The sequence below is a fragment of the Tympanuchus pallidicinctus genome, unplaced genomic scaffold, assembly GCF_026119805.1.
Source record: "Tympanuchus pallidicinctus isolate F22 unplaced genomic scaffold, pur_lepc_1.0 scaffold16, whole genome shotgun sequence".
Taxonomy (NCBI): Eukaryota; Metazoa; Chordata; class Aves; order Galliformes; family Phasianidae; genus Tympanuchus; species Tympanuchus pallidicinctus.
Genome location: NW_026294679.1, coordinates 21,666,194 through 21,693,257, shown reverse-complemented (window position 1 = coordinate 21,693,257; position 27,064 = coordinate 21,666,194). Strand labels below are relative to the sequence as shown.

General features: G+C 35.2%; 2 protein-coding genes across 29 annotated transcripts in view; one reads left to right on the top strand and one right to left on the bottom strand.

Annotated features, from left to right (window-relative positions):
* RPS24 (ribosomal protein S24) overlaps positions 1 to 27,064 on the bottom strand; it is a 773,435-nt gene that overhangs the window by 597,031 nt on the left and 149,340 nt on the right. The gene's annotated exons all lie outside the window — the stretch shown is intronic.
* Positions 1 to 27,064, top strand: part of KCNMA1 (potassium calcium-activated channel subfamily M alpha 1) — a 432,315-nt gene that overhangs the window by 371,736 nt on the left and 33,515 nt on the right. For all 28 annotated transcript variants that reach the window (XM_052676753.1, XM_052676755.1, XM_052676754.1 and 25 more), the window contains 4 exons: positions 521 to 614; positions 11,325 to 11,448; positions 14,303 to 14,527; positions 17,684 to 17,876. In XM_052676753.1, coding sequence (XP_052532713.1) covers positions 521 to 614; positions 11,325 to 11,448; positions 14,303 to 14,527; positions 17,684 to 17,876 — 636 coding nt within the window. The remainder of the gene's footprint in view (positions 1 to 520; positions 615 to 11,324; positions 11,449 to 14,302; positions 14,528 to 17,683; positions 17,877 to 27,064) is intronic.

Below are 27,064 nucleotides of genomic sequence, written 5' to 3'. Positions count from 1 at the left end.
GCAGGCTGCGCTCACAGTCCTGACTAACTGAATCATTGAACATAAAGGCATTGAATATTTTACGTCTCTTCGTGAAGACTCTGTTATTTGGCATGTGAGGAGCAAGAACCAACTGGTGTCTGGCTCATTAGCAAAAGCAGGCTGGCAGCTGTTATGTTTGTATTGCAAATAGTACTTTATCTTTCTGGAAATATAGCAGAGCACTAATCCTACTTTTCTGTAGCACATGTTAACTAAAAATAACGCTCAGAATAACCCTACTGTGGTTCCCTCCCATGTTTTTGAAGTCTGAAACCAATTTGAACACCTTTGTTCAAAAACCCTGGTACTCTTACCTGCTTCTCCTTCAAACCAATTTCTCTGACTAACATGTATTTGATTTTTATTACTGTTAGGCCTATGTTAGCAATGAAGTATCAGTGCGTGAATGGACATAGAGTGTGTGTTCTTTGCTACTTCACTTGTATTTCATATGGCATGTAGAACAGTGCTTAATCTCATGAGTTCCTTATATTTCCAGTTGAAGATGAGCAGCCGTCAACACTGTCACCCAAAAAAAAGCAACGAAATGGAGGCATGCGAAATTCTCCCAACTCCTCACCCAAACTGATGAGGTAAGACTGTAAGAAACTCATATCTTCATCTCCTTTCTTCTTCTCTTCCTATTCTCCTCCCCCCACATCAAAAAATAAGGGGAGGCAGAGGAAAAAAAGATTGTTAGATGGTTTCTGAAAGGCTGAAGTATTTATTCTGTCAGCTTGTCAGCAGTTAATGATAGAGCTGAAAAAAATTCTGTCATGAAAAACAGTTTGAAAAGCTGTTTGAAAAATACATAGGCTTTAAAGTCTTAGCTGTCACCCTGTCCTGCCCGTGTGTAGTTCTTAAACAGCAGTGGCACTAATGATAGCACTAACCAATCAGAGGAACTCGTGTGGTTAGTTTGCCTTAGGCAATTCTCTTTTTGTTGGATTCCCTCTGAGTACTGTTTTCTGTACTTAAGGCCATATGTGAGATGTATCATCACAATCAAAAATGAACCTGAATATTACCTTCCTTTTATCCTGTCTATTGAAATCAAATTTCTGTTAATTGATTTAGACTGATAAAAAAGTCTAATAATCCATGTGCTTGCCAAAGCAAAGTTCAAAAACGAATGCAGTTTTACTCAGGCTAAAAGCATGTTAATTATGAAATACAAGGATTTTTTTAAAGGGTAGTATATACTCTAAAAGTAGGTAATGAAAACATCATCGTTAGTGATATTTTTCCCCTGTTGCTATATGTACATTATTTTACACTTGTAATATCTTTGTATTACTATGTAGTTCTCTTCCATAGGACAGTTTTCCTCTAAGAGATTTGTTAAAACTAGAATTGCAATAGGAAATTGGAATCTATTAAAATAATATGGCGTATTCTATCTACTGTACTTTACCCTTTGGCTGCTCAAGTCAGTCCAAACAGGATCAAATAGTAGATGTGAAGCTTTCTGAAATGAGGCTGTTCCTCCTTTATTTTGCATATCTGAAGTGGACAGCCTAGAATCTCAATCCATAATTGTATCCAGAACTAAGTAGCATAGTGGAGATTTTCCACTGCATACATATACAGAAAAAAACTTAAACTTAGGTATATGAACAGGCACTTACATACAGTTTGGAGTTGGGGTGTATGTATAACAGTAGCTGCTCTGCATTTGCAGAAATTAAAGGAAAAGAAATGATATGAAAGTATATCTCTTTATATAAAATCATTCATGCTTTTCTTTTATTGTTGACATTATTTTGTTCCTTTAACAATTTTGGATACATCCATGTAATATTGTTCTTTACATTTTAGTCAGTAGATTAGAAATTTTGTTTGGACACTTAAAGGAGCATCCATATTTGTTAATTGTTACAGCAATATAATTAAGGGCATAACTTATACAAGTCTTCTCCATTTCTGTCTGGACCACAGAACTGAAAGTGAGATTGATTCACAGAGGAAAATGCACCCAAAATCCTTTTTTTCATATTGACCATCTATTTCTGTTAAATGTATCATTAAAGGTTCTTTGCCTTTGTTTCCTCAGTCTTGCCCATATGACACTGATTTACATGCTTTTTTACAGCTTATGAGGAGGAATAAAATGAGCATACAGACAAGCTTCTCATTTTTATGATGCCAGTTGTCATCCTATCATCATTTTCAGTTTGCTTACCTTTGGACAGACTTCTTATTTAGCAGTAACAGTTTTAACCACTTATAGTTTTAAAACTGTGGGAGATTGCCCCATGACCAAATCCTAATTTGGGGGAAGTAAAAATAAAAAGGGAGAAAGAAAGAGAGAGAGAGAGCTGAAACATTTGGAGCTGAGTGCACTGTCCCTGTTTGCTATGTAAAGTATGCCTCATTTCTTTGATCTTGAGTAATAATAATTCTGGGGAGTTATACTGTTTTCATATGCTTCAAAGCTGTGTCAAAGTTTTGCTGCTTAAGGGTACTTCTTTATTCTATTGGCTCTTGGGTACTGAGATGACAGGTCCTCTGTACTAGGTGCAGGCTTTTTCAAGTCATAGCCTTCAGCAAAACATCAAATTACCAAATACAGGGTAACATACTTCTACACAAATGCCTTTCCAGTAGATATATTATACCATATATATTAAATACTTTAGTGTTACACGGTACATTTTATGTGCAATAGAAAGTGATGGTTTGAGGTAGCCTTAGGGGTACTTTTTTCCACAAGCAGAAAAAGCTAGTGTATACCGTATCAAGTATGGTTTTTACAGGACTTTCTGCCCGAAGGCCTTTGTAAATAAGTAATGATCAACAGATTGGCTGTGGGTTTTTGAAAAGCATGCCTGTGTCAGTTTTCATGATGGGGGAAGATTTTCAAAGTGGAGCCTGCTTTCATTGCCTGCTGAAGAGGGACTGAGGGAGAGTAGTCGTCCTGAGCCTGAGCTGTCTGCTCAGTAGCACATCAGAATTGCTAAATACGGGTCGAGCAGCAAGCAGAGAACTTGCTAGGCTTCCGGATCCAGACATTGTTTTTTTCTTTTTTGCTGCTAAATTTATTTACCAGACCTGTCTTGGCACCCTCAGCCTTCTCCCAGATCCAATGGTCTACTTGTCTTACCCTTTATCTGTGTTGTCTTAACTTTTGTTTCAAGGTGCTAAATAAGAGAAAACTAATAGAATATGAAGAAAACAGTTCAGCTTTGTGTACAATGGCCAGGTACCATTCAGCTATTTCATAAAGAAACGTGGACTATATTATCTGCATTTTTGTATACTTTCAAATTTCCAAAGTGACAATTACTTGTTTTCCTACTCAGAAATATTCAGTGTATCAACTGAAAGTACACAAGAAGTAAATCAGTTAAAACACTGTCATATCTGCAGCTGATATTTACCTTTGCAGTGTCTTTTCTAAATTTACATTAAGTGCTTGTTTTCAAAGGCAGCTTCACCCATACCCTCCCACAGAAACAGCTGGCAGACTATTTCCACAGCAGTGGTCCTGGGTCTATAGAAGACCTGGAGAACAGGAAAACTAATAGAGCTTATCTCTATAAATAGAGTATAAGTAGAGAAATAGTATGCGGAAATTTAAGTTTTAAATTGAAATCAGGTCTGCAACTACAGAATCAGTTTCTGAGCAGCCTTATAGTTAACATAACATTAAAATGCTGTATAGATTTTAGATTTTCATAGTAGCTGGAGCAAATCAGGGAAGAAGGTATAATGTCATGAGCTGCAGCTTTTGGATTCCTGCTACCGTTTGAGCAGAACAGAGAACAGAATCTGTATCGTAGGCATTTCCTGGGAGATTGTGACAAAGAGATCTGCCTATCTAGACCTGGTCAGAAGGTGGGTGTCTTTGAGATTCATTCACACATAAATAGAAATCTCTATGATTAGAGATTTAACCTGATTAAACCTGATGCTGATAGCTGGAACAAAGACATCTTTTCAATCCCATCTTTTGATACTGTTCTCTCTAGATGTCAATAAGTTACTAACTGGAAAAAAAAAAAAAAAAAAAAAGCCATACAAATATGCTCGGCGTGTATCACATGTAGTTTAGATTCACATTTGGAAAGTTACCGTTCTAACTAACTCCTGCATCACATCGAATGAGATCACACTAATGTGACACTGAAAGAATCAAGTGATCAATCAGGAACAATAAATGAAAATTAACTAGAAAAATATTGAGCCACTCTGCACTGTCATGATTACTTTCTACCTGTTTTTCCTCAGCAGAAGGCTGCCCCATTAAACACACACTTTAAACGTAAGTTAAACTTTATCAGGAAAAAACAAATAATACTTCTATGAAGATGTAAACACAAGGGCGTCCTATTACAATGAGGTATAAAACTAAAATGAAAGCAGAAAGAAAAGAAAGTCATGAAAAATAATCACATATCTAGTTTCCTTATTCATGCGCTAGGGAGGAAAGTGAGACCATTTGATGCTTCTGGTGTCAGGAAGTGAAATCAGATCATCTGTTCATCATCTGACAGTCAAAGGTTTTGATTCGTGTTATTCATGAATAGCCACATTAAACTTGAGGAGACTGTGTTGCTTGAGTATCAACTAGCAAAGCTAGTTTAAAAAAAAAAGTGTCATTTTCAATTCTAGAGTAACCAATAAAATGTGAAAAGCCCTGGGTTTAAATCAAAAAATCTCCTTAAAAGGATTGTTGCTGGGGCTCAAGTCCTCACTTAATGCTTTGGTGGCTGCTACTGCATGAGTGGAATACACTGAGTTGAAGGAAATGTCAGCCCAGCTGAATCAAACTACCTCTTAATGCAGGAGCAAATAGTATATGACAGGGCCCAAGGGGCCTGAAGAGCAAACAAATAGTTTGTCCCTGTCCACTCTGAATGTAGTGGTGTAGTTGACATAGGCCTCTAGACAAGTAGCATACTCAGCAAAGGGTCATTATCATTAGTGTCCCTGATCACATAAGAACCAGGCATCAGAGGACACTGGGTTTTCAGTGTGATGCCAAGGAGAATTTTTTAAGCCTGAGGATTTTGCTTTATCAAAGATCCAAAATAATTCTCAACCAAACCATAAAACTGGTTCAGAGTCCAGCTAAGTAACACAGAAAAAGTGAGATTTTGGCATACATTTATGAAGATATTATGAGATTATTTGTCCGAAGGTGAGGAGGAAACCTTCTGTCTGTTTTCCTGAAGTTGGCTATAATATTCTAAGCATGTGAACAGTGACTGTGCACATTCATCTCCTCATCTGCCTACCCAGTGCCATACAGTAGCACGTATGCTCAGCAGTGCCACTCATTCCCTGCCACTGTAGTGCTACTTTTCCTCTTGCTGAAAAATTTAGCTTTCCACAAGAAGTGAAAAAAATGGTGAGAGGTCTAGAGGGGGAACGTTTCTCAAACAAAAACTATTAAAATGACTTTAATCTGATCATTTTCCGAGTCTACCCTAAACCAGGTAAGGTTTGAAGAGGTAAAACTCACTGATTAGCCATAATAACTGTTTCTATCTGTGACCTCAATGCTTGGAAATTTTCATACTGAGCTCTGAATTTATATCCTTTGTTAAGGCTTTACTAAGGCTAACTTTATGCAATGGTAACATGAAATGATAACTAAACTGTGACAAAGCAGGCATTTAGTAGCACAATTCACCTCTTGGTTCTGTTTTATGAGTTCACTTCGGCCAATACAAGCATCAGGAACAGTTCAGTAGTCCTTCTGTTGTCTTAGACCTGTTTTAACAAATTTATAGAACGAAAGTTTTGGGTGGTTTTGGGAGGTAGTGTATGTTAACCCTCTGTTGCTACCATTAGTAGTTGTGTTGCAAACCACAAGAATAAGAACACTCTCAAATTGAAATGTGAAGTCTTCTGCAAATGTTTTTGAGATGAGAGGGTAGTGTCAAGAAAGAAAGCAGAATTTTCCAGTGGAAAAATCAACAAGGCCTTTTATGAAGTTCAGAATAAAAGGAGACCCACTCAGATCAAAGCAAAGGAAAGAAAAAGCTCTTCAGCTTTATACAAGGTTTAAAGAAAACAATGATTTATTGTAATGCTGGTGTGCAACAGAGGTAGTTTTTGTCATAAGTTCTAAAGAGTACACTTCATTTAAGTAGAAAAAAACACTTCTATGTTTTATAGTGCCACTTAACTGTGCATTTATATTTTACAAATGAGAAATTAGTTTTTCAGGTTCTTTCTCCTACCACTCAACAATTGCTACTTCTGTCGCTTGAGCAGATGTGAATGGGAAATTTTAAAACCAAAAGATGTATTGGCTTTGTGCCTTGTCTCCTCCTTGTTGAATTTCCTAGATAAAAGTCTGAAAATTAAGTATTTTGTTACTTTCTTACATAAAGAGATTCATAATTCAGAAGCATAATCTGAGCATGTCCTGAGGTATCAAGATACTTTAATGAGCAAAATTCTTTCAGTAAGCAGCCCTATATCAGCATCCTTGGTAGTCTTGATAAATTAATGTGAACTCATCTGTAATTCTTTTGAGGATGAAAAAATGAACAAAGAAAACACACAAAAAAACTTTTTTGGTATTTGAGTGGAGGGAAGAAGAAATAGGGAGGAAGGAGGATTGTTTCAACCCATAAGCTGACGCTGTATATAATCTCTGTATTAGGTACATTCTTCTTTGCTGATTTAGGGAACGAATAAGGCAGAGTAATGTTGAAACCAGTATCAGTACGGATTCTGTATATGACAATAAAAGCATTTAATGATAAAACTCCAGGTTTTCTTTCTCTAGTTGCATGCAGTTTTCTTCTGTAAAGCACCTTGCATCTGTACACTGAATCCTTACAAACTTCACTGCTGATTAACCTGTGAAAGTAAAGATCAGTTGAAGTGTCATTAGTATGATACACGTAGGCAACAAATTCTCATTACAAACTAATGCCTTTCACACAGACTGCAGAGGGTCACAGGTAATGGCTAATGGTAGCCGACAAATGTTGGGTGTATTAGTCACAAAACATTTGCTGAATTCCATCAGAATGTCGTGACAACCTTCACAGCTAGTCCCAGTGAGCTGCAGGAGTCGGTGAAGTTTGCCTGTGACAAGCCGTCACTCTATCTTGGTTGAGCTTTATAGCACCAGTCAAAGCAGTCAGAGAAGATTGAAGTGACAGAGGCCCACTGAGTAAATAGTGAAACATGCAGCACATCATGAAATATTCAGCCAGGGTGTAAAAGCTCTAAATGCTTTTTCAATTATTAGCACCTGCACTGGCTGCATACATCTAACACTAACAACATGTTAATTGCCACAATTTGTTAGGATAGCTGTAGGAGAAATTTTAAAGGCATGAAATGTTCTCTAGTGTGCCTTCAATCTTGTCTTCAGCAAACCATGTCCTTCCTTCTAAAGTTATGTGTGTGCTTACACTCAGAAACACACACCCGCATTCACACACAAAATCGATTAGGAAAACTCGAAAGTCCATGGCCCGTATGCAAGGTGAGTTTCAAAACCTTGAATCTCAAGTAGCAGACAGCTTACTGTCATATTGTGTACAAAGTCTACGCATGGTTTATCTGCATGAGAAGGGTAGAACAGCAGACTTTTACAAGAACGTGAAAAAGAGAGGATGTGTTGCTCTTGGGGATGTTTTTGCCACTGATTTTTATATAAGGGTACAACAAAAAAAAGTAATTTTTTTTTAATGATGTGAAAAGACTACAAGTTTTCAAAAAACATCAGGGTCTGTACTCGTCCTGTGGTATTCTAATTCCTAGCTCCCAAAATACAGAAGAATTCCACTGGAGATCTGTGAATGTATATTGCTCTCATGCACAATTGCACTTAAGTGACAGCTGCAAGGTTAAGACAAGGTGACAAAGGATATGCTTACAATTGTCAGTCTTCCCAATTCTGTCCTTCTGTCATTACACGGAAGATCCAGACTCAAAAACTGAGGATTTGCACTAGTTATACTGCAAGGAAAGTATTCCTTAAAATGTAATGTTGGCTTTCTCGTAGCAAGTTTCCTGAGCATGGGATTTATGGTTTTGCTGTTGTCTTCCAGTCAAGCTTCTGGGGGTTGCTACTTTCTTTTTGCTATCTTTCTCAAGTTTAATTTATCATAACTGATGTAACATGCTTTTCAAAAATTGAAAGGATTGTATTTTGCTCTCCATTTTAAGTCATGTGTATATAGTATCCACCGTGAGAACCAGAGAAGTTATATTTAAACTGAGATTATGAATGAGAGGAACTCAACTTTTTTTTCTCTTTTCCCACAAGCTTATATTTTCCTAGCTGGAATGACCAGATGCTTTGCAAGCCAACGCAAGCATAAAGTCAAAACAAACATTATGTGAATTTTTCAAGCTTTTTTCAAGCCATCAAGATATCTTAATATCTCTGGAGATCACGTCTACAGCGTGGCTGCAACGCAAATGCAGTTCTTCCAGAATAACCAGCCAATGCAACTCAGGCAGAGTTTGACAGACACATCTTCAAGGGCAAGGCAGATAGAAGGGCTCTAGAAATACTTAGTCACTGATTTGGCTGTAAGGACAACTGTTAATACTTCGTGCAACATGGATTTTAATGGGAAGAAGGTGTTAAGCCCCTTAGGCAGATTTGACAACACTGGCCTCTCTGTGTCTGTCTTAATTAATTTTGCGTATTTGTGAAATGGGTTTTCATCATCAGATTTATGACAGTATATATATATCTATAGTAGTAATAGTGTGCTATTAATGTAGCAATTCATAAAAAGAGCAGGAATTAAAACACAAACAAGTTTGGAGATCATTTTTGTTTTTAAATATTTTCTGTCATCTGAGGAAAAAGTTTAAGCTTAGTAATAAACAATTTTCAACCTTTGAAGGCATCTCCAGTGATTGCTTTACTGAAGATAAAAAATTACTGACTAAAGACATGAAAATATTAGCGTAGCTCAGGTGATTCAAATTTAATCAGTACAATTATATACAAAAGAATGGAGATCCTGTAACATAGTGTCCCTAGTCTTATCACAGTGTCCTTCTCAGGCAGTGTTTAATTCCTGTACAATAAAAGTAGTACAACAGAATCTATTTGCATACTTTCTTGTTGCATGTCCCTTCCTGCTTGCTGCTTTTAAGATTCTGTACTCCAAGTGAAAGTAGAGGATCCAGATAGTTTACTATCTTGCAAATAAGTAACATATATAAGAAATAAAAATAAAAATTACCTAAAACATCAATAGAAACTTATATACGATTATTCATACTCTTTGCTCCTTCCATAGCACTAAGCTCTAAAATAAAAAGAAAGCAAAATATCTAGGCAAAATTCTAATTCATTTTTGGCACAAATTACTTTGAATATTCCTTAAATAGTATGCAAAGCCCTTATCGAAGAGGGAAGTACAATAGACTTAGAGCACTCATACACTAAAACCTGTTTCAGACCTTAAGACAGCAGAACATCATTTGCTGTCAAATATCTGTTATCACTTTTCAATTTGTATCCTTTCTGTGAAAAGATTAGAGTATTATTAAGTACTCTTTTTTGTTAAAGCTTCAGCTGATCTGTTTAGTCTCAGAGAAGACAGGGCACACTGATTAGGAAGTAAGAATGTGGCATTTTTTAGATTGGTTTAATGTAGTTTCACTGATGAACAGAAAGAGAAGAAGAAAATTTGGAATATTTGATTAGTGAACTTTGCTTTTATTTCAGTACTACTCTAGGAAAGGCTCATGGAGAATTGTCTTGTGCAAGCGTGGGGAAAAAATAAAAAAGAAAACCATCTCACAGCTGATGCTCTTGATGCTTTCTTCACCTTTTGACCAAGTTTCTTATTTAGAAACAGAGACAGACATGGAAAACATTCAATAGTATAGATAGATAAACACATATACATATATATTAAAAATAACTATTTAAAACGTCTGTGACATTACACAAATTAATAAGCTAAAAGGAATTAGAGAATATGCCTTTCTTAAGCCATACATCTTTAACTGCCATAAGCATGATAACATTAAACAGTATTCAGTGTAATTTAACTTATACCGTGAACGGCATTCAAAGTTTGCTGTAGTGGACAATGGAAAAGCAAGTGCCTTACCACAGCCTGCTTGCTCAAATGCTTGAAAAGCAGGAAACTTGCCAGTTTTGAGAGTTCAACTACTATCAACCAATATTTTCTTTAAAAGATTGCAGAAAAGAAAGTCCTTTAAAATTTGTCTGCCTGCCTCTGATTATTTAGTGCATTCCTATATTGCAAAATATTTTATTCTTTGATATATTCTTTGTACTTGTTTGTTATTAGAATATTTCTAGCATTCACAACAGAAACATTAGGACTATAGTTCTGCTAGACTCAGATCTGTTCCCTGCTTAGTTTTAAGATTTCAGGGGTCCTTTTTTTCCTGTGCTTTGCAAACAAGGTCCTCATTTAATGCTACTAATTAATGATGTCACAGAGGGATCTTCACTGTAATCTAAGAGTTCTTGAGTCACTTGCTTCTCAGTCTAATGTCTGATTCTTAGTATATAAATAAAGGATTCTCTCTTGTATGTATCTGTACTTGAGTGTAGCTATGTTGCTGGAAAGCAAGTTTATAAAAATATTGATTTCCTTCTTCTTTGAAAAGCCTTCTGCTTTCAAATCTTTTGGAAACCAAACCAAACAAAAAAACTTCACAACACTTAAGAGGTTATCACAAATACAGTTGTCAGAAAAAAATGGACATTGTTGTTTGGTATTAAAATCATGTATTCCAGATGTGCGCATTTGTTAGTCAGTCTGCTCTAAAATGACATACTGCTGAATCTTTAAAGGGCTTCAGTTTGGGAATGCAAAATATGATTGGGCAAATTGCTAAAATATTTAAAGTGCAGCCTGTTAAAGCTTTTACTGTGAAGAGCATCACGTCAGAAGTTGTATGTGGTAAAAGCAAGCAATTGGCTTTCCATACTTATGCCAGTCAGTCAGCATGGGGCTGTGTTCCTATCCCTTCTACTTCATTGCAGATTCTAATAGCAACTCTGATATTTATTTTTGAGAAGTGGGACTGGAAAAAAAAAAAAACTTTCATAGACATGATGGTGTCAGAAAGCCCTGCTTAAAGCCAAATGGTTACTGGTGTAGAAAACATATAGAAAATATTTCAAACTGCACTTCATATTTAAACCTTAACCATTTTTTGCTTTTAGCTTTTGTTTTAAGGTGCCTAATAGGAAGCATGTTAAAGTGTAAATTCATTTCATTTTTTACTTTTTTCCCTCTGTACATTGCTCCTGGGATATCTTTCCATCCATAATTCATAATATTTTCCACTTATGTTGTCCTCAACTTGTTTTTCCCCAGGCATGACCCCTTGTTAATTCCTGGCAATGAACAGATTGACAATATGGATGCCAATGTGAAAAAATATGACTCTACAGGAATGTTTCATTGGTGTCCGGCCAAGGATATTGAAAAGGTCATTTTGGTAGGTATTGATGAGAAGAGGTTTTTGAACTGATAAAACTGATATTTAATCAATTAATTTATAAACTGTGCTATCATATTGAAAACAGAAACAGTGAAATTATGAAATTGAAGCTGTCTCCATTAAGGAACTGCAGTTATGTAAACCTATATGCCAAATAAAATAATAAAAGTGGTCCAAATTTTTTTTTCATAAGTTGAAATTTGCATATTGAGTTTAAATCTTTAGAGAATTCATGCTGGAAATATTTAAATGTTTATTTACCCCATTTGTCTCTTTAAGCAAGGTAGTAACAATTCTAATAATAGCAGGCATTGTTTTGCATTATCTTTTATGAATTTTGCTCTCTTTAAACTTCTCTCTCAATTTCCAACATGTCAAGATGCCCAAATAGGCCAGAGTAAGTAGTATCACTAATCTGCTTTCATAGCATGTTTCAGTGAGAGCCTACTTTATGTTTGTTTCGTTTGTTTAACTGAGGAAGCCATCAAACTGACTCAAGTCATTAAAAATAATTAGAAGGCCTATCACAATCTATCTCGCTCAGTAAAGGTTTGTGCCACTTGTGTTCATGTACTCATACCTAAAAGTAACAAGTAACTAACTCCAGATCTCATTCACAAAACTGATGATATTTGAAATGAACTCCCTGTTGGATCTTCAGTTTGTCGCACTTTATAAAGCTTTTCCTCAGCCTGTTCTCTTAGATTTTCCTGCACTGTAGCATGGTGCATCCAGTGATGGTGACAGCCCTGGTTTATTGTAACAATCAGGGGTAAAAAGCTTGTTTCCCCTTCTCCTCAGGGGTTTCTGTAATAACCATGACATTGCTTGGTATTGCAGTATCAGTGTTTAGACAGTCAAGCAAGTCAATTCTAAATTTCAGAGACTGAGCTGTGGGACAGAGCTAGCTGAACAATTTTAATTAGTCTGTGTTTATATGTATTCAGCAGGCAAGGAAATGCAGATCTGCTGCATACTGTTTTGTAATAGACAGCAGTAGAAATCTGCCTTCATGTTCTGAATGCATTTTAGCAGACGACTCAAAATGACCTTTATATGCTGTCCCCCTCTGAAGAGTATTTATCTGAAAATGTCATTATGGACTGCCTCACTTCTTATCTCTTGATGATATCATTTCAGTTTTTCTCCCTATTAGCTTCTGAATTTGTGACTCTGGCCAGGATCTTTCTGTTTCATGCATCATCACTGCTGAAGACTTTATAAACAAAATGCTTTCCTACACATTCTCAAACTCAGTCTACAATTTATGCCTACATTATGATCTATGCAAATTTAACATTATCCTTAGAGATCACAGACATACAAACTAGAATATAATTTAAAGATTTCTGAAGTTATCTTCTAATTGATGTTTGATGATGCCTCAATCAGAAAATAATTTTTTTACAATGTATGTGTTGACTCTACAAGTTTCCAGTGTTATCAGGTAGTAACAACTCTTTTTTTTTTTTTTTTTTTTTTTTTTCCATACAAATATACGTAACTACATACAGGTTAATGATTATAGAGTAAGATCTTGTTTTCTGGCTTCTAAAATCTCAGTAGTTCAGACCCATGTGTACATACATGGGATGACTTACATGCTCAACTCCAGCATTCACTTCTGTGTTCACTTGTTTTAAGAGCCAAGACCACTGTTATGGTAGAAATGGGCAGTCATGTTAATTGCCCAAGAGAAAATGAAAGCTCATGTATTACTATTTTTTTTAACAAATTAGAAAATTACTAATTGTCATCTAATGAACAATTCTGCTTCATATTCCGGTCTGTTTTATATGTTGTCAAACAATTGTTGTCCACAATTCAGAAACAGGATGGATAATTGAGGGGAGAAAACTGCAGTTCCCTGCAGTCTTATTCATTGCCAAAACTTCTTTACAATATGATATATGATATGAGTGGATCTGCAGTTACTTGATGGAATGCAGTAATATTAAGATTGGCTCGAGATATGAAGATCATGGTTTCATAATGACTTTATTTAATCACAATGGTTTTTGAATTGCCTACTCAACTGATACTGCCACTGATGAAATTAAGTGCAAAAATGTAATTTTTGTCTTGAGATGAGAAGGTAATTCTGAGCATCATTTAAATGTTCTTCATGAGTTGGTGTTTATTTTATTGTTTGTTTTTTTTTCAGCAACTCCAAAAGTCTGATTGGCTTGAGAAGTTACTATTAGTCATGACCTTGCACATGAGATGTTTCTTACTAAGTGGAGCTTTGTGAAATGCAGTGGGCATTCACTGTAAAGCAGAGCCATGCAGAGGGTTCTTCAAATGCTTCTCGTGGTAGTAGCAGCTTGTCCTAAAATAGGTGTATTGACCCTGAGAGAATAAGAAGACACACAAGGTTCCTGTGATGCCATGAAGACCTATTAAGACCACTGGGCACTCATTGCTTTCATTTTCAAATTGATCCTGAAACACTAGAGATTTGTAAGCTAGGACATGATTTTGCATATATTTCCTATAATCCCCCTAACAGCTAAGCGCACTGTAGGTCACATTTTGTTCTTAACTAAATACACAGTGCTTCTGTTGTTATAACCAGTCTTAATCCACTTGTGCAACAACATATAAAGGATCAGAATTTGGTCCAGTACGTCTTTCTGAATGCTGAAGGATTTGTTACCAAGAATGGAATTTTCTTCTTCTGAGCATATTTAATGAAGGATAAATCAGTATGAAAATGAACAGCCTATTATCACAATGCTTCTGTGTGCATAAACAATATTGATAGTTGCATTTTTCATGATTTAAAACTTAGTATATGATTTAAGCTTCCCTTTGTTTCATTTCTCCCTTCTCATTTTGTTTTGTTTTTTAGACTCGAAGTGAAGCAGCGATGACAGTTTTAAGTGGGCATGTAGTCGTTTGCATATTTGGGGATGTTAAATCTGCTTTGATTGGATTAAGAAATTTAGTGATGCCATTACGAGCCAGCAACTTTCACTACCATGAACTCAAGCACATTGTGTTTGTGGGTTCACTTGAATACCTGAGAAGGGAATGGGAGACACTGCATAACTTCCCCAAGGTTTCAATCTTGCCTGTAAGTCCAAAGCCATATTATTGATATTTTGTGATTTAGGACACCAACTGGACAGATTCATATGGACTTTGATCAGAGGCATTTTTTACTTTTGTCTACTTATAGGCCTGAGGACTTAGCTTTTCCCTTTACTGTATCTATGAAAACAGAGCCCTGTGAGACCTTATTAGAAGATATTTGCTGCAGTGTTCAGTGCCTCATCATCCTCATTGGATGAATTTCAGCTGCTATCAAACGTATTGGTTGTGTTATATATCAGACATTCACTGCAGTGCACTGCATGTAGTCTGTTCTGGTGTGATTTCCCTCATGAAATGACAGTTGTTATTTATGAAATTATAGTTGTATTTATACTCACAAAACCTTTTAAAAATATTGTTACTGTACACTACCTACATAATGTGTGTCTATATTTTTTAAAACATACTGGAGGTTGGCTAACATTATAGGAAAATTGTCATAGCATTTCAATTCCTACCATATCCATTCTAAAATATCCTTACCATTTTGAAATCAAGGAAAGGTTTCTTATTGATCTTAGTAGGATAACCACTGAAACCAGAATTCAGAGGTCCTATTTTTCCACTTCTCTATATTAGTATCATTCTCTTGTGCACACAAAACAGTGAAGACCTCCACGCTACTGAGTCTGGTATGTTCAAAACTATAAATGTCCCACAGAGATCCAGTCAGGAGGAAAATGACCCTAAGATATAAACACAAGAGCAATGCTTTATTCTTTATAAAATGGGTTTGGATGTTTTTCTCAGTGAAAAATTTTGAATTTACCAGTTCCTAATAACTACATTTCAACAATTGAAAACGAATAGATGGATGTAATCTGAACTGCATAATCAGGAAAACAGCAGTGGAATGGAAAGACAGCCTTCACTTCCTCATAAATTCAGACTTTGTTACATTAAATATAGTTTTATTGTTAGTCCTTGGCTTTTTTTTCTGGAAGTTGACCCAACAGATGTTACAAGATTCTCCACTGTCACAAAAATGGTGTAAATATCAGATTTAGTATGTTAATATCCTCCTCTTCCTGCCAATCCCTTTTAATTCCAGTCACTCTGAAGGCTAAAGAATAAGGAATCAGAATTAAATTGATAGTACTATTGGAGCAGAATGGAATCTAGCTGCTACTTCCAAGCTATCTAATATGATACAGTAATCTATTGTGTGTTTGTAAAGTTTTTATTTGAAATTCTGAAGCGGCATTACTTATTCCAATCAGTTTGCACCCAATTTTAGAGAATTTCACACAAATTTCATGTTAAGCAGCTTAAATGACTGATTAATTCACATTTAAAAATACAGAATGTATAAAGGAGTTATTTACTTATACAGTAATGAAGGATGCTAAAGACCATGCAGACTTTAAGGCTTTTATGTGTTTATTTATCTATCTAGTTATTTATTTGTCCTAGCCTATCTTATTCTGAATGGTGATATTAAGTTAAAATTATCAGCATTATTTTGTTAGATGTCTACTAAAGTGACTGAGATCATACTGGTGGAAGTCGTATGTTAAATGGAGGCCACTCAAACCCATTTCCTTATTCTCTATGCTTTTGTTCACAAAGTAAAGCTTGCTGCTAATCTGTGATAGGGATGTTGCATCTCAATATATAAACATTTGTTCTGGTTTGAAACAAACAAAAACCTTGGATATTTCATATAAAGTTCATACTTAAGGATATTTTTAAGCTGCTGAGTAAACTCCTTAAAAGGAAGCAAATGCCAATTTTAAATATCCTCAGGCAGACTTAGTTCTGTCCCTTTGCATAAAGTCATTAAGAGTAAGCCTTTAATTAATTACATGATTACATATTATTTTTCCCCACAGGAATCCTGCTTCTCTTGGTGCATAGTACAAACACAAAGAGCAGAATTAAAGTGGCAGAAATAATCATATCTTAAGTTTTGAGTGCTTTATGGTGAAACCTTATCCATTCAATGTATGCTATTTTCCAAAAGGTGTTTGGCCTCAAATTATTTAAAGTAAATTGAAATAATTATGCAGTCATCTGAAACTAAGTGGCTATCACTGAAGAAGAATTGAGTCCTGCCTTTACTTTGCATGTTTTAAATTCACTTTTGCATTGAGTATTTTGAGTGGAGTTCAGGAGATGCTCACCATGATTGATTAGGAGCTAACAGTCTAGGATCTTGGCTGTGTTTTGTGAAAATCATTGTGTTACAAAAGGTACAGCTTAATCTCATTATCATTAGGCTCTTTGGGTGCCAAACCATATGATGTGGCACATCAGAATCTTGTTTCCATAGAAAATCATGCTGTTTTTCATGGATCTTGCAGCCCTTATGAAATAGATAGGAAATTTTGTAACTAGAGGTATACAGACTGTTGTATGTGAAGACAACTTTTATCATCAAAGAAAACATAATTGGTTAAGTGTCATGTCTCTGTTGTGATAACTATGAAACCCATGGCCTACCACAATGTTTAATTTTAAATATTGCCATCTCTAATTGAGAATTGTGGTAAGAGAGTGTGATACATTAGTTATATCCATCGTTAGCCTTGTTTCTGTTGCAAACAGTTTGATCACACAACCTTGAAGATCAATGTGTTTTCCTTCCAGAAGTACCAAAAACATGTGTTGAAAAAGATTAAGATCTTTTTTTGTGTATTGGTCTAGATTGAAAAAACAGCTTTATCTTGATTGCATTTCAGATGTGTAGGACACGTAGTACTTTTCTGTTTAAACATTGTGACTTGGTAGTAGATAAAAGAACATTTAAATCACGCCTCTTGTTATTCAAGAGTTATTCAGAGAGCTAGAGATTGCCACATGATAGCAACTTAAATCAAGACAATTTCAAGTCACCGATGAGATGCAGAACGCTGGCATTATTCCTCTTTCTTGTTTGTTAGTATTAGCTTGACTGAGTATTGAGACTGAACCTAAAATGCTGCCATCAGCACCAACTACCCTTTAGATTAGCACACATCTCCTATTCCCTGGCACATAGTTAGACCAGCTTAATGTCAGAGCATAAAAAAGATACTTGTTAAATAATTTCCCAAAGCTCCTTCTCAATCTTTAATTTGTTTTTCTTTTTTTTTCCTCTCCTGCAACCTTCCCCCCCTCCCCAAACCCCTCCAATCTTTTTTTCTCTGTGCCGAAGGGTACACCATTAAGTCGGGCTGATTTAAGGGCTGTCAACATCAACCTCTGCGACATGTGCGTTATCCTGTCAGCCAATCAGAATAATATTGATGATGCTTCGCTGCAGGACAAGGAATGCATCTTGGCGTCACTCAACATCAAATCTATGCAGTTTGATGACAGCATTGGGGTCTTGCAGGCTAATTCCCAAGGTAAGGACTGCCCTATAATACTTCTCTGCAGTGCCTACAGGGGACAGGACCTGGCAGGAAGAATATCCCTCACTCAGTAATTCAAAGAGCCCTACATCAGCTTGCTTGACAGTTAAACCTGCTGATTGGTATGATGGCTTTTAAAGGGGCAGTCACGTAGTTTCTCTGCTACATCACAAAGCACATCCTGCAGAGTAAAAATGAATGAACATGAAACTGTTTCTTGTTTTTTGCATGTTTCTTTTTCTTTTTGTTAAAGTTTGCTTAAAAAAAAATCTAAAAATCATTGCGTGTTCACCATGCCCTGCTCAGTGGTTTTCTCATCAGGGCAGTTGCTTTCATGTAGCCAAAGCTAATTTGTATTAAATTTTGAATACCTGCTGCTTCTGTCTAACAAGATTTCATTTTTATGTGAAGCACATTGGAGCATTGGAGCCAAAGAGAAAAAAAGCTTAGTAACACAAGTCAAAAAGTAAAACAAAAAGAACAAGAATTTAAGATTAAATGTCTTTTTATTTTGTGCCTTCTTGATCAAAAAGCCACTTTGAATTAACTCAAAGCTGATTTTTTCCTATGCTTTGACATGTACTCATCCCATTTAAAGACTGAAGAAAATCCTTCAGTCTTTGCTGAGAGGGTGGGACTGATTCCTTGGTAGCCAAAGGCTATTTTACACCAACTGTGCCTGTGCAAAGCAGCTGCAAAGCACTCATAAGCACCCTGGCAAAGACCATCAGTGTAAAAAAAATCATCTTTCCATCCCTGAAGGGTCTTGCAGCTTATGCAACTGAAGTCCTACCTTTAATGAATGTAGTAAGTGGTACAGCAAATATTCTCTCTGGATCCAGCCCTGATTTAACTGTAGGTGTAGAAGAGATAGTGAATTGGTCTGCAGTTTTCCTGTGAGCATGACCTCGAGATAGTTCTCCCTTAAGGAATGTGAAAACTAAGTTTGGTAATTGCTCTCTCCACACTGTAATCAAGAATTAGAAATTATGACTCAAATATCAGAGGAAAAAGTTTAACTTCTTATGCATAGAAAGAGCTTGAATACAAAAGACTTCATCAGAATTAAGAAAAGAAAAAGGTAGCGGAGTGTGTTGGAATTTCATATTGGAGTTAAATTGCACTGGAAAACTAAGAATTTGAATTTTTCAAAACTAGTTTAGATAGTTTTCTGGATAACAACTTTATTTAAAGAGGGAGAAAAAGATCTTTTTTCCATTTCATGTTTGTTTGAAGTTTCAACTCCAGGGCCCACAAACAAGGCAACCCCAAGTATTTTAGAATTACCATGAAAAAATTATAAAAAGAGTCTGACTTACTCCCATTATGATGACTTGTGGTCATTATTAGAAATTCACTGGAAAAATGGAATACAGCCACTCAGATTCTTTCTTTTACTGGGATGTTAAATGGGATTTGATATTTTTGATCTCAAAACCAAAAATTTACTACCAGCTTGTTGGTTATTTTTTCATGGGTCTTATTCTGGGAAAATATTTCAGTTCACATTAGCTTATGCAATCTTAAGTATTGCCACATTAAGCTTTTCTAGTTCTGAATGCATCATTTTGAATGACTTCCCTCACCACTACCATCCCTTGAAAGAGTTCTGTACTGCTCCTTTATGTGATGTCTATTTTTGATCACAGGAACACTGACAGTAGAAAATCTCGGTTTGTGAAAGAACATCAGTTGACCTTTGAGAGGGTGTTGAAAAGAGAAGAAATAAAAACAAAACAGTATATGTGAACAGTATATGTGAGAAACACAGAGCCTACATGGCAAGATTTTTGGTGAGGGAAATTAACGAGGGAATTAGCCTTGCTACTCCAAGCAGAAGGTCAATATAATGCTCTAGTCACTAAGTGCAATCTCATAGGAATACCTTATATATAATTCTCTAAAAAAAAGTGACAGTCATTTAATCTATAGGTTATTGAATGAATAAAGATCATTCAAATTTTTACCTGTGACTATTTCATTTCAGTAACAGATGTTGCCAATACAAAAGGTGTGCCATAAGCAGGATGCAGATCTGATTCTTAAATAAATCCTGATAATTAGCCAGTATGAAATAGTCATACTATACAGAAATATAGTGCCATGTCTATAAATACTTTGTCTTCTCTTTATATGAGGAAAAAAGAACTATCAAATTTTGAGATTTCATTCCCTTTTCTACAGGGGCTCATCCTCTTCACCTCCCTTAACTCCTAAGTCACTTCCACCCTAGTCACATAAACATTCAGAAGTAGCCAACCTTCTGCATCCATCAAAGCCACCCCTTTCCAGCAAGGGAGATAGAATCATACCAACAACTGGACATATGAAATTGGTGATAAAGGGGCTTGTAGAAGGAACAAAGGACATGCCATGGCAAATTTTCTTGGTAGGCAAAATTCTATAACAGTAAGGCCTCTGGTTCCCAGAACTTTTTTTTTAAACACATAACCAAGCTAAATTAACTGATAAAAGAAAGTCTCCTGAATTAATCTCGTTTATATCAACAAAGTATTTTCTCATTAGTTGTTCAAGGTGAACTTATTAAGGACAAAGGAGTTATCACGCAGAAACAAAGACTTGGTAGTGTCTCTTCATATCATTAAAATATTCTTCAGCTTTTGAGCTGGCTTGCATCAATTGTCTAGACCTGGTAAATATTCTGACAACATCTTTGTTCTCTGGTCTATCTGTCTTGAATACTAACTGATACTATTAATATTAGTATTATCTACTAACCATTGGGAGTACAGTGCCTTGACCTTCTGAAGGAAACGGAATAAGTAGCTTACTTGTCCTCACAATTCCAAGGCAGAGAAAACAAAATAAATTCTGGACAAGAATTACTGCAGACCCTGGAGTACCCAGAACAGATGAGACTAAACTACTTAAGTTGTCAAATCTATGCTCTTCATCACTGTCTAGCTGGTGACAACACAGGAGCAGCATATATTAGAAGGAAAAATCTAACTGTTGTGGAAGGATTTACTAGACTCCCCTACATAAAGTGTACTGTGTTATTCTACTCAAAAAGAGAAGGAAATCCTTCAAATTGGACTTGTGTTGTTAAAATCTCTCATGCTGAAACTATTTTAAGGGCTTTTGAAGGTTTCTAATCTGACTGGGCAACTTTTTAGACTCACTAAATGGGAGGAATGCAGAATCTGATGTCCAAAGAATGAGTTGGGAGATGTAGATTCCAAGGACAAAGCCAAAGTATATCCCACTGAATCTGCAGCAAACCTTGCCATTTTCCGTAGGACATCTCAACTTCTGAAATATAAAATTTGGTAAAGTTGGATTTCTGGCTACATCTTCACAGAATGATTCATAAACTCAGATCTTTTATTTGTGATAAGTGGAGTCCTATTTTTATCTTTAACAAGATGTTCATTGATAATCTTCCTAGAAAGGTTTATAAAAAGTTACATTTTTGTTGGCAGAAAGAAAAACCAACCTCAGATACTGCAGATTTGTTCTTATTGCTTGATCCTTTCTGATTCTAATTGTGTTCCCTCAACTAGAAAATGAATTATTTTATATAGATGTGTTTTGGAGAGAAGATCAAAGAATATTAGATCCATGATAAGCATCTGTACTCCATTCCTCCAAAGCACCTGGGAAGGAGTCTGGGATGGGTTCTGCCTTGGCAGTAAATTGGGGGAGCCCCAGTAATTCTTCCCCCATTCTGTTGATCTTCCCATACTTTTTCCATCCTTTCTTCTTCAAGTAACACTTATTGACTATTCCTGTCTAGTTTTTCATGTTTCCTGTACTTTCTTTCAGAGTCTTAAATTGTGGGAACTTTACTTGTTTTACTCACCAGATGAACACAAGATATTTTTCTTGAGTTGTAACTAAAAATGCTATTTGGCTTTCTTCCCAAAAGCCAGACAGTTATACTTAACAGTTTAAAGATTTATAAATACTGTACCAGAGTAGCCTCTGGGTTATAAATTCAGATACCAAACTCAGTAATTTGCTTTTATTGGATAGTGATTTACATCTTATTTTGAGTCAGGCCTATATAATAGGAGCAATATGTTTCATTACAAAATACAAAATAAAACCAAAACAAAAAAAACCACCCACCTTGCTAAACAGTTAAAAAACAAATATTATGGTTTCAAACCAGTCTAAAGTACGGAAAGGAAGGGCTGTATAGTAGCATTTTTTTCAGTGGGCATTACAAGACAACTCATGGTACAGAAGAGTAGATGTATTTCAGCTTAGTGACAAATGCAACTGTTTTATGAACCACTTCAATCTCTGAGAATTTTCCCTAGGAATGCTACTTCAACAAGTGAGGCATTCTAGGCCTACATTGACTGTTCTTGTAATAAAATCCTCCAACAAGAGAGAAGAAAGAAAGAAAAAAAAAAAAAAAAGAAGGGATCAACTCCTGAATAATACGTCATGGCAGGAATTTTCTGCAGAAAATCCTATAAAATCAAATTAATATACACAGAATTATAGACACTAAATTTCAAGCATCACAGACTATGCAAGCTAAAATAAACTTGCACAAGTCCAATTAGCCTGGTTTCGTTTTCTTAAGGTTTCCTTTAAAATTACTTCTAGTTTCATAATCATTTTTTGTTGGAGGAGTCTTAAGCTATGATTGATAGAACAGGAAGAGATGTTGTCACTCATAAGCCATTGAGTTTCATTAGATTATTCATTTAGATTCTTATATTATTGCAACTCTTGATGGACTAAGTCTACCAATCTTCTGCAAGAAAATTCTTATTAAAATAAATTTCAGATCTACATTCCATTGTTCTTGGAGTTAGCAATTTCTTTCTCCTCTATTAATTAATTATTCTTCATTGTTTTATCTATGAAATGTTAGCAAAAGGAAGGAAGTATAGTATTATCAGGACTTGAAGTGGAAAACAAGGGGAAGGATAAATGTCTGAAAAGCAAAGGTACTGTGTCAATTTCAGAGATAATTGTTAATTTTAGAGATGTTTGTTATAAGTTCAGATGTTAAAAAAATTAAAATTCTGAGCTGATTATTTCTAAAGGAGGATTTTTTGATGAATGTGGATTTCTTTTTGTCTGACTTTACACTCATAAGTTTTTCAATGAAGATTTCAAAATGTATTATTTGATCATAAATGCATTTATTTTTGTGCTGACAGGGAAAGCATTTTGTGGCAACCCAGCACTGCTTCTCGTGTTTCATTTGTTATATTACATTAAGAAATAAAAATAAAGTACCTTACTTTCAAATACATCTGGATTACTGGTTCATCAGGTTGGATAGTTCAGCACAGGGATTACACCTGATAAGCATATTCTTATGTTTTGTGTTCCTGAATGTACCACATACTATTGCTATCATCAGTTGTTGTAAATATTCTTCTGTGTAGATAGACAAAAATAACATCTGGCTTTTTTAATTATTATTATTTCATTTTGTTGGTTGTTATTGTTTAACCAACTGAATTTTTGGAATGTTTGTTGTAGTTTTGTTTCATTATTTTTCAAAACCAGGACTGATCATCCCAAGTAATGAAGTTAGTCATTGAAAAACTAGATAAGGGTTTTTTAATTTCCCTGCATGTGTCCTACATCATAATAACAAACTAATAATAACAAATTGTAACTAATTAAAAAAAAAAAAAAGGAAAAAAAGAAAATAAATCCCATATTTGAAGATTAGGTCACTATGATAAGTAAGTAATTTAGCATTACTCTCAACATGCACACGACTTCTTATCCTGCTGAACCAGATGGATCAGCTGATAGCTGTTTTTTATTTCATTGTAGCATATTGGAGCTCTAGATGGAATTAAGAGCTTGTTGTCATACTCTTGATATATACAAGAATAAAATATAGCCTTTGCCCTGGCAGGTTTACAATCAGATACTTTTCTTGTTCAAAACTTAAGTTATGTCCTTAATGTTATACCAGTTAATAAATCTCTCTGACTTCAGTGAAACTATCCACCTGTGTAATGTTAGATTATGTCTAAGTCTTTGCAAGATTTGGACAGAAATAAAATAAAGAGACAGTAAGAGAGACAGACTGTTCTTTTAACTTTGTTTCATGGATGTCAAAGATGTCTGTGCTAGTAGTCATTTCCTTCTTTCAAACAGGACACTACCAGCCTTCCACTCTTCACGAGAACTCCAGAGAGAAAAGTTCCCACCTAGCACCATTTACATTTCTTCTTTTCTCCTCATAGCTGGATCCTAACATTAGCTGCTGGAGCTTAAATGCATGGAGAGCAGTTTCTTCTTTCCCTCAAAGTTCTCCCAGGATGAGAAAAAAAACTGCTAAGAAAGAAGATTTTTGATTCTGTTGCTTATAAACTAAAAGTGTGTTAGGGAATGGCTGGAGAGACACATTTTTGTTATACAACTTCTATGTATATGAGAAATGGTTGTAGGTTCTAGCCCAAATGCCATCAAACTTTCACAATTGCTTTTTTTCTCCTCTGCTTTCGGGACGTCTTCTGCTTCAGCCAGAGAAAGATAAAACTGGGCAAAAAGAGGTAGATAGCACAGTACATCAAACATGTTATTTCACACGTATACTATAAATATATTTAACCATCCCATGACTGTTATAAATCCATGGTGACTCTATTTTATTATTATTTGCTGTTCAACATCTTGAAAGCAAACCCCTTATTATGAAGGTGCACTATTTTGTGCATTTCTGATGCTGAGGAGTAAAAAAACTGCTCTTTTTATGAGCATTAATTATACACTAGGCAAGGAAGCAATTGCCTCTATGTTATGAAATATTAAATCAAAATGCTTCCTGTTCCCAGATGTCCCAGAGATAAATACAGCAGTATTTTGAAGCCCCACTTGGAGCTGTTTTGCCTGCAAATTTATAGTTTTGTCTCCATTTTCAGAAAACCCTGTTTTATGTGAAGTATAGCACTCTTGGTAGTTTTTAAGGAGCAAACTCCTTTGGAGTTGCCTATGTAGGCAACAACTCTTATGTAGATTGCACACAAGGGATCTGAAGTTGAAAGGCTCCTTTAAGATGACAAATGGGTTGAAAGTGTTATTGTCTTTGATTGCATGCCTTACATCATCTGTATGTAGGAATAAGAGAGCTATACTTTATCTTTAGCCATTTTATAAATATTTAAGTCCTTATAGTTGCCTAAAGATATTAAAGCATATTTTACAGTAGTTGGAATATAAATATTATATATAGCACAAGATACCAAAGTAGTTTAATGAATTCATAATTTTCTGTTCACTTTTATTGGAATGTGTTTTATGTCCCCAAACTTCCATTTAAAGAATAAGAGATCATTCTGCTCCCTGACGAGATATAAGCCAATAGTGAATGTTATCAAGGTTGTTTTAAATGATGGTATAGGACTTCAATTAACAGGAACTTGGACATTCGAATGTACTACTCCAATCTGTGTGTTCAGCTGCAAAAAGTCTTTCTGAAAAAGATTTGCTTTGTAAGCCTTTAAGAAACTTTAAGGTGTTCTGCAGCTGTGTTTCTTTGTTTCTTTAATGTTCTTAATTGCAGAAGGAGATACGTGTCTAGATTTGTTTAAGCAAGATCTAAATTGCATAAGTTTCTGAAATTTCTGAAAATTTAAAGATTAGTTTCTAAAACAGCCAACCATAACGTCTTCTGATATTCAACATATAAAAAGTCTACATTTCAAGGCCTCTTGACTATAAAGGTATATTAAGATTATCATTGTTAATCTTGCACATTTCCATCAAATATTTTTTTTAAATATTTTTTAATATTTCACAGAGTTTCACTAGTTCTCAGTAGGAGTTCATACTGGGTAATGCTTGCTAATTACCCTCTGCGGAAAGAAGACACACAATGTGGTAAATTATCTGACCCTTTGCATTTTAATGAGACAACAAGGATTTCAAAAAGTGATGTTGTTTCAGTGGTTAATGGTGTCAGCAATGTTGTAATTGTAGGCAGAGGCACATTAGCTGAACAACCACATGTAGAAAAGGTTCCTCTCAATAGGCCCTTTGGAGAATAGAATAGGGTATTATCATTAAGCCTATGTCATTTGCATCCTGCTAATCACTTACTTTATTATCTTGTGTATCCATTGTCTTTCTTTAATTGCTCTTTAAATTAAAATTAAAAATAGTTCCAATGCCCATGATAGTTGTGATAGCATCCTGATTATGAAGATAACTTCAAGAAAATGGAATATATAGATAATATATTACAGGATTACAAGATAGTTTGAAAGTTATATGCCATACCAGGCAGCCTCATGAGCTTAATTCTGCTATCTTTCTTGTTTCAGTACGTATTGTTTGTTTAATAAATTGTAATTTATATGCATGAAGATTGCTTATTTTGAAGGACATACTTGAATTCATAGATCAGTGTCTGTTTTTGTATGTAGTGTGGAAGCTTTGGTGAAATCCTGCAGATTTCACTGGAACTAGAAAGGTTCCAGGAGAAAGCTAGATTTTACTTCTTTGTTTATAGCAATTAAATCCTGGTCTAATAGCCGTTGTAGAAGAGTGGAAACTAACTTCTGCTAGTGAGTTGCAGAACTGCCATTTGACAGCCAGCATTAGGACAAAACTTAATAAATAGTTGCATATTCTTCTATCAGAATAGACTTGAAGTTTAACACGGTTGAATTTGAGGCAGACCAGCCTTTGCAAAATAGGCAGTCTCTAAAGCTTGATAGTTTCAGGATACCTACAACCTTCCAAAACTTTTAGCATCATCAGAGATTGATATGCAGGCCATGCTGAGGATCTGCTTTCATTTGAGGATCTTCTGTGTTCCTAATGCTGTATTTTTATAGCCTTTCTTTTTAAAATCTGAATAAACTGAACCCAAAAAGGGTGTGAATTTTACAAATGATACAGTAGGATTTTTTTGTTAAAGGAAGGGTGAACTTAGTTCTTGACTAGTTATTTATTTGTATCCAATAATCCCCAATATTAATATAGAATTTCTGTGGTTCATTGGATACAAGAGGTAGTATAAGATATCTGTAGTGTAATAAGAATTTGTGATCTTTTGCCAACTCTTCTTAGAGATGTAGGGTAGCTCCTACGAGAGTATAGTTGAGACTGAACTCCTCAGACTGATTTGAATTTTGGTTGTTATTCAGATTCAGATTTCAAACACTGTACTACTAATATAGGGTCACAATTACTTCTTAGTATTAGAAAACAAAGTATCTCTGCAATGT